The sequence below is a fragment of the Eschrichtius robustus genome, chromosome 10 (assembly GCF_028021215.1).
Source record: "Eschrichtius robustus isolate mEscRob2 chromosome 10, mEscRob2.pri, whole genome shotgun sequence".
In the NCBI taxonomy this organism is placed as follows: domain Eukaryota; kingdom Metazoa; phylum Chordata; class Mammalia; order Artiodactyla; family Eschrichtiidae; genus Eschrichtius; species Eschrichtius robustus.
This window is the reverse complement of record NC_090833.1, coordinates 27,391,740-27,405,474: the sequence shown is the minus strand read 5'-3', so window position 1 is coordinate 27,405,474 and position 13,735 is coordinate 27,391,740. Positions and strand designations below refer to the sequence as shown.

At 40.2% G+C, this 13,735-nt stretch overlaps 1 protein-coding gene across 1 annotated transcript in view; it reads left to right on the top strand.

The window, feature by feature from the left end:
- Nucleotides 1–2,471: 2,471 nt before the first annotated feature.
- TMEM38B (transmembrane protein 38B) overlaps nucleotides 2,472–13,735 on the top strand; it is a 67,360-nt gene continuing 56,096 nt past the window's right edge. Inside the window, exon 1 of the mRNA XM_068552731.1 lies at nucleotides 2,472–2,688. Coding sequence (XP_068408832.1) covers nucleotides 2,577–2,688 — 112 coding nt within the window. The 5' untranslated portion in view covers nucleotides 2,472–2,576. The remainder of the gene's footprint in view (nucleotides 2,689–13,735) is intronic.

Genomic DNA, 13,735 nt, shown 5'->3' with positions numbered 1-13,735 from the left:
TAAAAACAAAAAAACGAAAAAAACCCCTTTTCCAGATATTCATACAGTTAGACCACTTTTGCTTTCTAATAGATAAGCAGTACTTTATAATTTGATTTGTTTTATCTGCAATAATTATGTAACTTTGTAAACTGCTTCCAAAAGTCAGGGCAGGTTTTAATTTTCGCACATAATTTCCCCAAATCTTGCCTCTCCCTGTTATCATTTCAAAGCCTTCCCTCATTTTATTGCCCACTTGCTTCTGTTTGGCCCATTTCTTTAGACTAAATAACTGAAGCACTGACCAGAAGCAAATATAGTGAGCACAGTTAACGTTTAGATAGAACTTGTCTTTTTGTGAGGTGATATCATTTCCCTTAGATGAAAAAAAAGGTATTCTTTAGGCTCTAGGCAGATGGGGATCCAGCTGATTTTCACAGTTTGGAAATGAAACAAATTTCAGATTACTCGTAGAGTCTGAGATGATTAATTCTCTTCTGTTGGAATTAATATGTTTATGGAAAGCAAAATATTTGATTTATCTTTTTTTAAAAAAATTCTGATGCTTTTCACTATTGCCATATTGGTGTTAATAATGAATTTAATTATACCCCAGAATGATACTGGCATAGACATATGATTTAGAGATGTTATAGTATTTTTTTTTAAGTCCAAGGACAAAACACATATTTTGTGGAGTCTAATTAAAGACTTTAAAACTGTAAAATCTTTTGGGAAATAACATCCAAGTTCTGCCCCTAAATTCACAAAGCTAAAGAAATGTATAAAAATTATGAAAGAACAAACTGAAACATCAAAGTATAAATATTCACAGCAGTTGCTTTTTTTTCTTTAGTTTGGCTAGAGGTCTAAAAGCCTTTCTCTAATAAGAGGTGCTTGCTTAGAAAACCACATATGAAAAGTATCTTAGCAACTCTATTCTTTCTTGATAAGTAGTGAAATGTAGAGATTTACTTCAGTTTTCCCCACATTTTGAACACTTAGGGTTTAGGGCAGGGCCTCTGATATCCAGCAAAATGCCTGGTACATAGCAAAAAGCACTTGTTAAACTAATTAAAACGAACAGACAAATATTCAGATAAAAAAAATCAATGCAAGTCTGCAGTTCTTGCTCCCACGCGGCTCTTACCTAGCTAGCAGCTCATTATGTTATTTCCAGTTTCCTGGTGTCCGCATGATCTGTTGACACATCAAATAAAAAATGTGCCAAACTAAACTTGTTTTTTCTACCCAAGTCTGCTCCTCATTCTTGTTTCCTATTTCTCTGAATGTAACCATAATTCTCCTACTCACCCATTCCCCACATCCTTTTTTGACAGGTTGAGGTGACACCCAGCCTATTCTGGTTCTATTGCCTCTTTCCCCATCCAGTTCCCTGCTCCTAGTGTCCTCAGCCTCCACTACATTTTGTTTGGAACTGTGAATATCCTCCATTTTCGCCTGTCTTTAGTCTCTTTTTACCAAACTTTCCTAATCTTGTTGCTTGATTGCAACCCTCCCTCCCACCTCACCCCCCCCCCCCCCCCACCGCAAAAAAAGAAAAGCGCAGTTTAGCATAATGGTTGAGAGACTGGATTCTGGCTCGGATTTGTCTGAGCATAAAATGTAGTGATCAAGAGCTTAGACTCTGGGGCCAAACCACTTGGTTTATGGTCTGCCATTCAAGGACTTCTTTTCTGAGCTAATTTCTCACTTCGTAGTCCAGCCAAAGTACTTCCCTCCATCTTTCCCTTAGCTTTTAGAGGCTAGTTTGCCTTACCACTTCCCTGAAATAGCCTTCCTCTTCTTGGAACTTGCCCTATCACTGCACCTATACTTATTATTACCCGCTTTGTAATCTCCCTTGGGAAAACACGGTTCTTGTGGGCAGGATATTATCATATTATTTTTTATATCTCCAATAAGTCACGGTGTGATTTGCATACTGTGGTTCCTCGAGAAATGTTAGGTGAATGAAATCAATTCACAGAAATAAATCCGGCTCTGAGCGTCTCCCCTTGTGGACTGCGTTTATCCAAAATCATAAAACTTTACACTAAAAAACGGTGAATAAAATGTATGTAAATTAAACCTTTAAAAAAGCCGACTTAAAATTTTTTCTTGAGGATCCCAGAGAGTCCTGAAGACTTTTATGGGTTTCATGTATCAATACTTAGCATATTAGAAATAACTGAGAAACATTTAAAATAGTTCTTTATGTATTCGTTCTAAAAATAATAAATGCACTAAATGTTAAGAGAAATAATGCATATTCATTATTTATGTTGTATTCATCTGACCATTCTCCGCGTCTTGCACAACTCCCAGCACGCAGAAGACGCTGGACTCTTATCAGGAGAACAAGATCCCGCCCTCCTCACCCCGCCCAGCGGCCAACCGCCCGCGCGCCCGAGGCTCCTGGGACACGCGGCCCGCCCCCTCCGCGCGCCGGCGCCAGGTGCCAAGGCGCACGCGCAGAGCTCCGAGAGGCCCAGCCGAAGAGCGGGCGGCTGCGGCCGTCCCTTCCCCCTCCCCTCGTCGCGCACGCAGGGAGCCCGTCGCCGCGGCTGCTTCGGCTGCGGCGGTCGGTCGTCGCGATGGACGGTCCGTGGAATGAGCTGACCCTTGCCTTTTCTCGTACTTCCATGTTTCCCTTTTTTGACATCGCCCACTACCTGGTGTCGGTGATGGCACTGAAGCATCAGCCGGGTGAGTGCGGGGCGCCGAGGACCGGCCCCCTCGGGATGCCCCTCACCGCGAGGACGGCCTGAGCGGGGTAGCGGCCGAGCTGCCCCCCGCCCGGAGTCCTATAGTCGAGCTGGAGGGGCGCCGAGAGGTGGCCCCTCCGACCCCTCGAGCACAGGTGGGGAAAATGAGGCCCGGGCGGTCCTCGCCAAAGGAGGCGCGGGGTTGGGGCGAGTGCGGGGGCGCCCCACCGCCGCGGGCGGGACTCTCGGGACAGGTGACAGGGCAGCCGCAGCCGCTTTTGGGAGCCCTGGACTGCCCGCGTCCGCCCAGGGGTTGCGCCGTCTCCCGGCGGTGCCACCAGTTGCTTGGAAGGTATTTTAAAATGACCTGGGAACAGAGCTTCCGGAGACAGCACGTCTGACTTCGTCGCTTGGGGTAGTGAATGGTTCTGGACGGCTCTCCGGTTTTGAAAGTTGGGTAAACACTGAAATAAAGAGCCTCAAGTAGGCACCTCCAAGTTCCCCTTAACGCAGAGGTCTCCCACCTCGTTTAGCATGTTAGACAATGATTGCTGAGAGGAGTGGATTCCCATTTTGGGTCATATGAGTGACGTTGTACAAGAAAAGCCATTTGGCGTAGCTTCCCTTCTTTGTACAGTGGGGATGTGGTCTTAATACAGAGTTCTGAGTTCTTTCAAGTATGCATACAAGGAGCAATATTTGTTTTTTCTTGTATTTTACATTCAGGATATATCTGCTCCTGTGTTGCTTTACTTTTGCCGTTATTCTACCTGCCTTTTCATTTTATGCTTTCTTCCTTTTCTGAGGTCAGGCATTTTCTTTGCCTTACTTTCTCTGTGTTCATGCTGCCTTTAATCTGCTTTGTCCTACAGTCAATGAGTGAGGGATTGAGGATGATGCTGTACCTCTTATGGTCTGTTTTTTTCGGTTTTTTTGTTTTCTTTAAAACCCTTGGACCTCAGAAATATTTTTCATTTAAATTGAAATTTGTAGCTCACCCTAAATCATTGTTTGGTAGCAGTTTTGACCTGGATAAGGGGAATAGTAGAGTATTAAATCGGGACAGATAATCTGCATAAGAGCCTGCTTCCTTGATTTAAAATAAGTACATTTTATTATTATGCCATATTCAGTATTTGGTATTTTCTTGTATAGCTTAAATCAGAGGTTCTCAAAGTGTGGTCCAGGAGCCCCTGGGGTTCCTGACACTTCCAACTCAAAATTATTTTCATAATAATATGCAGATGTCATCTTTTTCACACTCATTTTCTCACAAGTATACAGTGGAGTTTTCCAGAGGCCACATGACCTGCCGTACTGTAACAGGTTGAATGCAGAAGCAGATATGAGAATCCATCTGTTTTCTATTTGAAGCAGACATGAAAGAGATTTACTAAAAAAGTGTTGAGTTTTCTCACCAAATATTTTTTGCTTTGGAAAATAGTTATTTTTCATGAAGAATATATTATTTTTTAATTTAGTGCATTTATTATTTTAAAAATGAATACCTAAAGAACTATTCAAAAATTGTCTCGTTTATAATTTCTAATAAGCTAAATATTGATAACCCACATAAAGAAAAGCTTTTTAGGGGGTCTTCAAGAATTTTGTTTTGGAGTCAGCCTTTTTAAAGGTTTAATTTACCTGTATTATATTCACCCTTTTTAATATAAAGTTCTATGATTTTGGACAAACACATACAGTCTTGTAACTACCACCACAATCAAGATAGAGAACAGTTTCATCACCCACCCCAGACTCCCTCCTGCCCCTTTGTAGTCAGCCCTCCCCAAGCCCCTGGCAACCATTCATCTGCTCACTAATTTTGGGGGGTGCAGAGGAGTCCTGAGACCAAAAACCTTGAGAACCATTGGACTAATTGGACGCTAGTACAGTATTACACATGGTGTAAAAATATTATATTCCAGTACCAGTACTTGTAAACATGTAAAAATTATAGAATTCACACAAAAGAGTGAACCTGCTTTTACCAGAATTGTGTTAGACTGTCCTTCCAGAGTATTGGCTGTTATCAGTCCTAAATATCTTGTCATTCTGATGATCAGAAAACATAGTTTTCATTTGCATCTGTCGTAGTTGCTAATGTTTACTGGCCATCTGTATTTACACTTATATAAATCTATTGAGTTGATCATATTGTTTTTCCTATTTAAAATGTAATGCATTTAAAAAAATGAATTATCCTTACATTTTTGGAATAAACTGTTTGATGTATTAGTTTAATTCATTAGGGATTTTCATTTGCCAATACTTATATAAAACTTTACTTAATTGGCAACTTTCTTCTGTTCCCCAGGGACTGATTCTTTAGAACACAAACCTGTAGTACAATAAAACCACAATTCATCTACGTGACTGCTACCCGGGTTCTTATCCTTATCTCCTCAAGCATGTTACTCCTTGAGACTCTTGACTTTTGGAATGTACTCTATCACTGCCAGTACCTCACTCCCCACTTTCTATAGTTTACATCTTATGGCTTACAGACTATGCCTAGATCTAGACTACTGAGGGCAAGTGGGTAAAGGGGATTAACTCTTTCTATCTGTGGTGTTGATAAGGATGGCATCTTTTTTTTTGTTTGGTTTAGGTTGTAGGCCTTCAAATCCAAGGAAAGATGATTGTCCCCCCTACCCCCCTCTCTTTTCCATGCGACTTGCGCTTCATAAGTGAAACCATCAGGGGGTATTTTTAAAATTTTTTATTTATTTTTAAATTTTTATTGCAGTATGGTTGCTTTATAATGTTGTGTTAGCCTCCACTGCACAACAAAGTGAATCAGCCATACACATACAGATATCCCCTCCCATTTAGATTACCACAGCATCAGGGGGTATTTAATATGTTGGATTCTTTTTTATTTCTTAGTTTACTTCCATTTGCCTCATACTTAACCTTAGTTCCTCCTGAACTCTGGCATCTGATTGTCTATAGCTTTTAGTTTTGGCTAGTAGTGTAGGGTTTTTTGTTTGTTTGTTTTTTCTATTTTCCTGGGCATTTTATTAGGAAGTTGGAAAATGCTGCTTTGGGAATTGTTGGTCAGAAACCATTTTAACAGAATGTTTATGTTATCAGTTGTAATCTCTCTTACATTTTTAATCTGTGTTCTCTGTTTTTTTCTTATTTAAATGTTCATTAAAATAAACACATTTCTTTAATCCTACATTCATCTCCGATTGCTATTTTCTGTAAGACATCCTGAAAATTTAATCTACAATGACCTCCACTTGATTTTTACACACAAAATCTATTATTTTACTCTTGATTCTCTGATCACTATTTTGCTAACTTCCCTCAAATCATATGTAGTTCAATTAAGCAAATATTCACTGTAGTAGGTACTATATTAGATGTTGAGGATACCAAGATGAAAGTTACTGTTATAGCTCTAAAAGAATTCAACTGTGCTGTTGTCACTGTCATCTCCTCTGCCCCCTCCTCCTCCTCCTCCTCCTCCTCTTTCCTTGCAGTGTCACATAAGGTTGCACTACCTTTCTTATACAATAATAATATTCATTCATTTCAGATACATGCAGAACATTTCAGTGTCTTAATTCTAATCCTCATACATCTCTTTAGGTAGGTGTTATTGAACACATTTTACAGATGAGTAGTCTTACAGGAATAAAATAACCTTACTTAAGTCACATACTTTAGTAAATTATGGAGCTAGTTCTTGGGCTAATTTCAAAGTTCTTAACTATTCTGTGCTCTCTCTTTGCAGATACATTTAATGTTCCAGGTTTCTCAATATTTAGCAATTTCTCAATAAGTTGTCATTTGACATCGTTATTTTCTCCCATGATTTCAGTCATTTCCACATCACCACTCAGTTTCTCATTTGTTTTCAGGAATTAAATCCAGGAATAAAGTTTGCCATTGTTCCTTCCTCTAATCTGTGGGAGATGAAAAGATTAATAAAACAAGAATTTATCAGTTCTGGGGATTCTGGGAAGGTGGCAGCATACTTTTGCTATCTTTATGAATTCCGACGTGAACACATACAACAAAGTGCAAAAGTAATCGTAAATGTATAGTTCAATGAATTTTCAGAATGAGCGCAACTATGTTAGTCAACATCCAGGTAAAAATAGAACAACTATGATACCCCCAAACCCCCCTTTGTTATAGCATGCTTTTAAAAGAGCAGATTCTGCCCAGTGTGGGGTGGAAAAGGATGTCTCAGAAATGACAGTCCATAATTTACTTATGTGAGTACACAGAATCTTACTTAAATATCTTTAATGTATATATTTTAACATCTTTATTGGAGTATAATTGCTTTACAATGGTGTGTTAGTTTCTGCTGTATAACAAAGGGAATTAGCTATACGTATGCATATATTACACATGTATCCCCATATCCCCTCCCTCTTGAGTCTCCATCTCACCCTCCCTATCCCACCCCTCTAGGTGGTCACAAAGCACCGAGCTGATCTCCCTGTGCTATGTGGCTGCTTCCCACTAAGTATCTATTTTACATTTGGTAGTGTATATATGTCCATGCTGCTCTCTCACTTTGTCCCAGCTTACCCTTCCCCCTGCCCGTGTACTCAAGTCCATTCTCTATGTCTGCGTCTTTATTCCTGTCCTGCCGCTAGGTTCCTCAGAAACATTTTTTTTTTTTTTTAGATTCCATATATTTGTGTTAGCATACGATGTTTGTTTATATCTTTCTGACATACTTCATTCTGTATGACAGTCTGTAGGTCCATCCACCTCACTATAAATACCTCAATTTCGTTTCATTTTATGGCTGAGTAATATTCCATTGTATACATGTGCCAAATCTTCTTTATCCATTCATCTGTCGATGGACACTTAGGTTGCTTCCATGTCCTGGCTATTGTAAATAGTGCTGCAGTGAACATTATGGTACATGACTCTTTTTGAATTATGGTTTTCTCAGGGTATATGCCCAGGAGTGGGACTGCTGGGCCGTATGGTAGTTCTATTTTTAGTTTTTTAAGGAACCTCCATACTGTTCTCCATAGTGGCTGTATCAATTTACATTCCCACCAACAGTGCAGGAGGGTTCCCTTTTCTCCACACCCTCTCTAGCAGTTATTGTTTGTAGATTTTTTGATGATGGCCATTCTGACAGGTGTGAGGTGGTACCTCATTGTAGTTTTGATTTGCATTTCTCTAATGATTAGTGATGTTGAGCATCCTTTCATGTGTTTGTTGGCAATCTGCGTATCTTCTTTGGAGAAATGTCTATTTAGGTCTTCTGCCCATTTTTGGATTGGGTTGTTTGTTTTTTTGATACTGAGCTGCATGAGCTGCTTGTAAATCTTGGAGATTAATCCTTTGTCAGTTGCTTCATTTGCAAATATTTTGTCCTATTCTGAGGGTTGTCTTTTCATCTTGTTTATGGTTTCCTTTGCTGCACAAAAGCTTTTAAGTTTCATTAGGTCCCATTTGTTTATTTTTTTTTAATTTCCATTTCTCTAGGAGGTGGGTCAAAAAGGATCTTGCTGTGATTTATGTCGTAGAGTGTTCTACCTATGTTTTCCTATAAGAGTTTGATAGTGTCTGGCCTTACATTTAGGTCTTTAATGCGTTTAGAGTTTATTTTTGTGTATGGTGTTAGGGAGTGTTCTAATTTTATTCTTTTACATGTAGCTGTCCAGTTTTCCCAGCACCACTTATTGAAGAGGCTGTCTTTTCTCCATTGTATATTCTTGCGTCCTTTATCAAAGACAAGGTGACCATATGTGTGTGGGTTTATCTCTGGGCTTTCTATCCTGTTCCATTGATCTATATTTCTGTTTTGGTGCCAGTACCATACTGACTTGATTACTGTAGCTTTGTAGTGTAGTCTGAAGTCAGGGAGCCCAGTTCCTCCAGCTCTGTTTTTCTTTCTCAAGATTGCTTTAGCTATTCAGGGTCTTTTTGTTTCCATACAAATTGTGAACTTTTTGTTCTAGTTTGGTGAAAAATGCCACAGGTAGTTTGATAAGGATTGCGTTGAATCTATAGATTGCTTTAGGTAGTATAGTCATTTTCACAATGTTGATTCTTCCAATCCAAGAATATGGTATATATCTCCATCTGTTTTTATCATCTTTAATTCCTTTCATCAGTGTCATATGGTTTTCTGCATACAGGTCTTTTGTCTCCTTAGGTAGGTTTATTCCTAGGTATTTTACTCTTTTTGTTGCAGTGGTAAATGGGAGTGTTTCCTTAATTTCTCTCTCAGATTTTTCGTCATTAGTGTATAGGAGTGCAAGAGATTTCTGTGCATTAATTTTGTATACTGCTATTTTACCAAATTCATTGATTAGCTCTAGTAGTCTTCTGGTAGCATCTTTAGGATTCTCTGTGTATAGTATCATGTCAGCTGCAAACAGTGACAGTTTTACTTCTTCTTTTCCAATTTGGATTCCTTTTCTTTCTTTTTCTTCTCTGGTTGCTGTGGCTACAACTTCCAGAGAGTGGGCAACCTTATCTTGTTCCTGACCTTAGTGGAAATGGTTTTAGTTTTTCACCATTGAGAACGATGTTGGCTGTGGGTTTGTCATATATAGCCTTTATTATGTTGAGGTAAGTTCCCTCTATGCCTACTTTCTGGAGGGTTTTTTTGATAAATGGGTGTTGAATTTTGTTGAAAGCTTTTTCTGCATCTATTGAGATGATCATATGATATTCTCGTTCAGTTTGTTAATATGGTGTATCACATTGATTGATTTGCCTATATTGAAGAATCCGTGCATTCCTGGGATAAACCCCACTTGATCATGGTGTATGATGCTTTTAATGTGCTGTTGAATTCTGTTTGCTAGTATTTTGTTGAGGATTTTTGCATCTATGTTCATCAGTGATATTGGCCTGTAGTTTTCTTTTTTTGTGACATCTTTGTCTGGTTTTGGTATCAGGTGATGCTGGCCTCGTAGAATGCATTTGGGAGTGTTCCTCCATCTGCTATATTTTGGAAGAGTTTGAGAAGGATAGGTGTTAGCTCTTCTCTAAATGTTGATAGAATTCGCCTGTGAAGCCATCTAGTCCTGGACTTTTGTTTGTTGGAAGAGTTTTAATCACAGTTTCAATTTCAGTGCTTGTGATTGGTCTGTTTATATTTTCTATTCCTTCCTGATTCAGTTTCGGAAAGTTGTGCTTTTCTAAGAGTTTGTCCATTTCTTCCAGGTTGTCCATTTTATTGGCATATAGTTGCTTGTAGTAATCTCTCATGGTCCTTTGTATTTCTGCAGTGTCAGTTGTTACTTCTCCTTTTTCATTTGCAATTCTGTTGATTTGAGCCTTTTCCCTTTTTTTCTTGATGAGTCTGGCTAATGGGTTATCAATTTTGCTTATCTTCTCAAAAAACCAGCTTTTAGTCTTATTGGTCTTTGCTATTGTGTCCTTCAGTTCTTTTTCATTTATATCTCATCTGGTTTTTATGATTTCTTTCCTTCTGCTAATATTTTTGTTGTTGTTCTTCTTTCTCTAATTGCTTTAGGTGTAAGGTTTGATTGTTCATTTGAGATGTTTCTTGTTTCTTGAGGTAAGATTGTTTTGCTATAATCTTTCCTCTTAGAACTGCTTTTGCTGCATCCCATAGGTCTTGGGTCGTCGTATTTTCATTGTCATTTGTTTCTAGGTTTTTTTGATTTCGTCTTTGGTTTCTTAAGTGGTCTCTTGGTTATTAAGTAGTGTATTGTTTAGCCTCCATGTGTTTGTATTTTTTACAGGTTTTTTCCTGTAATTGATATCTAGTCTCATAGCATTGCGGTCGCAAAACATACTTGATACGATTTGAATTTTCTTAAGTTTACCAAGGCTTGATTTGTGACCCAAGATATGATCTATTCTGCAGAATGTTCCATGAGCACTTGAGAAGAAAGTGTATTCTGTTGTTTTTGGATGGAATGTCCTATAAATATCAATTAAGTCCATCTCATTTAATGTGTCATTTAAAGCTTGCATTTCCTTATTTATTTTCATTTTGGATGATCTGTCCATTGGTGAAAGTGGGGTGTTAAAGTCCCCTACTATTATTGTGTTACTGTTCATTTCCCCTTTTATGGTTGTTAACATTTGCCGTATATATTGAGGTGCTCCTATGTTGGGTGCATAAATATTTACAATTGTTATATGTTCTTCTTGGATTGATCCCTTGGTCATTATGTAGTCTCTTTCTTTGCCTGTTGTAATAGTCTTTATTTTAAAGCCTATTTTATCTGGTATGAGTATTGCTACTCCAGCTTTCTTTTGATTTCCATTTGCATGGAATATCTTTCTCCATCCTCTCACTTTCAGTCTGTATGTGTCCCTAGGTCTGAAGTGGGTCTCTTGTAGACAGCATATATATGGGTCTTGTTTTTGTATCCATTCAGCCAGTCTGTGTCTTTTGGTTGGAGCGTTTAATCCGTTTACATTTAGGGTAATTATCGATATGTATGTTCCTATTACTGTTAATTGTTTCAGGTTTGTTATTGTAGGTCTTTTCCTTCCCTGTGTTTCCTGTGTAGAGAACTTCCTTTAGCATTTGTTGTAAAGCTGGTTTGGTGGTGCTGAACTCTCTTAGCTTTTGCTTGTCTGTAAAGGTTTTAATTTCTCCATCAGATCTGAATGAGATCCTTGCTGGGTAGAGTAATCTTGGTTGTAGGTTTTTCCCTTTCATCACTTTAAATATGTCCTGCTACTCCCTTCTGGCTTGCAGAGTTTCTGCTGAAAGATCAGCTGTTAACCTTATGGGGATTCCCTTGTGTGTTATTTGTTGCTTTTCCCATGCTGCTTTTAATATTTTTTCTTTGAATGTAATTTTTGATAGTTTGATTAATATGTCTATTGGTGTGTTTCTCCTTGGATTTGTCCCCTAGTGGACTCTACACTTCCTGGGCTTGATTGACTATTTCCTTTCCCATATTAGGGAAGTTTTCAACTATTATCTCTTGAAATATTTTCTCAGACTCTTTCTCTTCTTCTTCTGGGAGCCCTATAATTCAAATGTTGGTGCGTTGAATGTTGTCCCAGAGGTCTCTGAGACTGTCCTCAATTCTTTTCATTCTTTTTTCTTTATTCTGCTCTCTGGTAGTTATTTCCACTATTTTATCTTCCAGGTCACTTATCTGTTCTTCTGCTTCAGTTATTCTGTTATTGATTCCTTCTAGAGCATTTTAAATTTCATTTATTGTGTTGTTCATCATTGTTTGTTTGCTCTTTAGTTCTAGTTTTTTGTCAAACGTATCTTGTGTTTTCTCCATTCTATTTCCAAGATTTTGGTTCATATTTACTATCATTACTTTGAATTCTTTTTCAGGTAGACTGCCTATGTCGTCTTCATTTGTTTGGTCTGCTTGGTTTTTACTTTGCTCCTTCATCTGCTGAGTATTTCTCTGTCTTCTCAGTTTGCTTAACTTACTGTGTTTGGGGTCTCCGTTTTGCAGGCTGCTGGTTCGTAGTTCCTGTTGTTTTTGGTGTCTGCCCCCAGTGGGTAAGGTTGGTTCAGTGGGTTGTGTAGTTTTCCTGGTGGAGGGGACTGGTGCCTGTGTTCTGGTGGATGAGGCTGGATCTTGTCTTTCTGGTGGGCAGGACCGTGTCTGGTGTTGTGTTTTGGGGTGTCTGTGAACTTATGATTTTAGGCAGCCTCTCTGCTAATGAGTGGGGTTGTATTCTTGTCTTGTTAGTTGTTTGGCATGGGATGTCCAGCACTGGAGCTTGCTGGTCGTTGAGAGGAGCAGGGTCTTAGCGTTGAGATGGAGATCTCTTGGAGAGCTGTCGCTGATTGATATTACATGGGTCCAGGAGGTCTTGGTGGTCTAACGTCCTGAACTCTGCTCTCCCACCTCAGAGGCTCAGGCCTGACACCTGGCTGGAGCACCAAGACCCTGTCTGCTACCCAGCTCAGAAGAGAAGGGAGAAAAAAAAGGAAAGAAATAAAAAATAAAATAAATGTAGTTATTAAAATTAAAAATAAGAGTAAATAATAAAAAAAGAGAGCAAGCAAACCAGTAAACAAATCCACCAATGATAAGAAGCACTAAAAACTATACTATGATAAACATAGGAATAAGTAACCAGGGTGTTGCATTCAGCAAACCTGAAGTCTACAGTTGATCGCAAAGTCCACTGCCTCAATTTTGGGATGATTCATTGTCTATTCAGGTATTCCACAATGCAGGGTACATCTAGTTGATTGTGGAGATTTAATCCGCTGCTCCTGAGGCTGCTGGGAGAGATTTCCCTTTCTCTTCTTTGTTTGCACAGCTCCTGGGGTTCAGCTTTGGATTTGGCCCCACCTCTGCATGTAGGTCACCCTCTGGCGTCTGTTATCCGCCCAGACAGGACGGGGTTAAAGAAGCAGCTGATTAGGGGGCTCTGGCTCACTCAGGCCGGGGGTCGGGAGGGGTACAGAATGCGGGGTGAGCCTGCGGCAGCAGAGGCTAGCATGACGTTGCAACAGCCTGAGGCACCGTGTGTTCTCCCAGGGAAGTTGCCTCTGGATCTTGGAACCCTGGCAGTGGTGGGCCGCACAGGCCCCCAGAGGGGAGGTGTGGATAGTGACCTGTGCTTGCACACAGGCTTCTTGGTGGCTGCAGAAGCAGGCTTAGCATTTCATGCCTGTCTCTGGTGTCCATGCTGATAGCTGCGGCTTGCGCCTGTTTCTGAAGCTTGTTTAGGTGGTGTTCTGAATCTCCTCTCCTCGCACACCCCGAAACAATGGTCTCTTGCCTCTTAGGCAGTTCCAGACTTTTTCCCGGACTCCCTCCCGGCTAGCTGTGGCGCATTAGCCCCCTTCAGGCTGTGTTCACGCAGCCAACCCCAGGCGTCTCCCTGGGATCTGACCTCCGAAGCCTGAGCCTCAGCTCCCAGCCCCCACCCGTCCCGGCGGGTGAGCAGACAAGCCTCTCGGGCTGGTGAGTGCTGGTCTGCACCGATCCTCTGTGCGGGAATCTCTCCGCTTTGCCCTCCGCACCCCTGTTGCTGCACTCTCCTCCGTGGCTCTGAGGCTTCCCCCTCCCACCCACTCCCCATCTCCGCCAGTGAAGGGGCTTCCTAGTGTGTGGAAACTTTTCCTCCTTCAC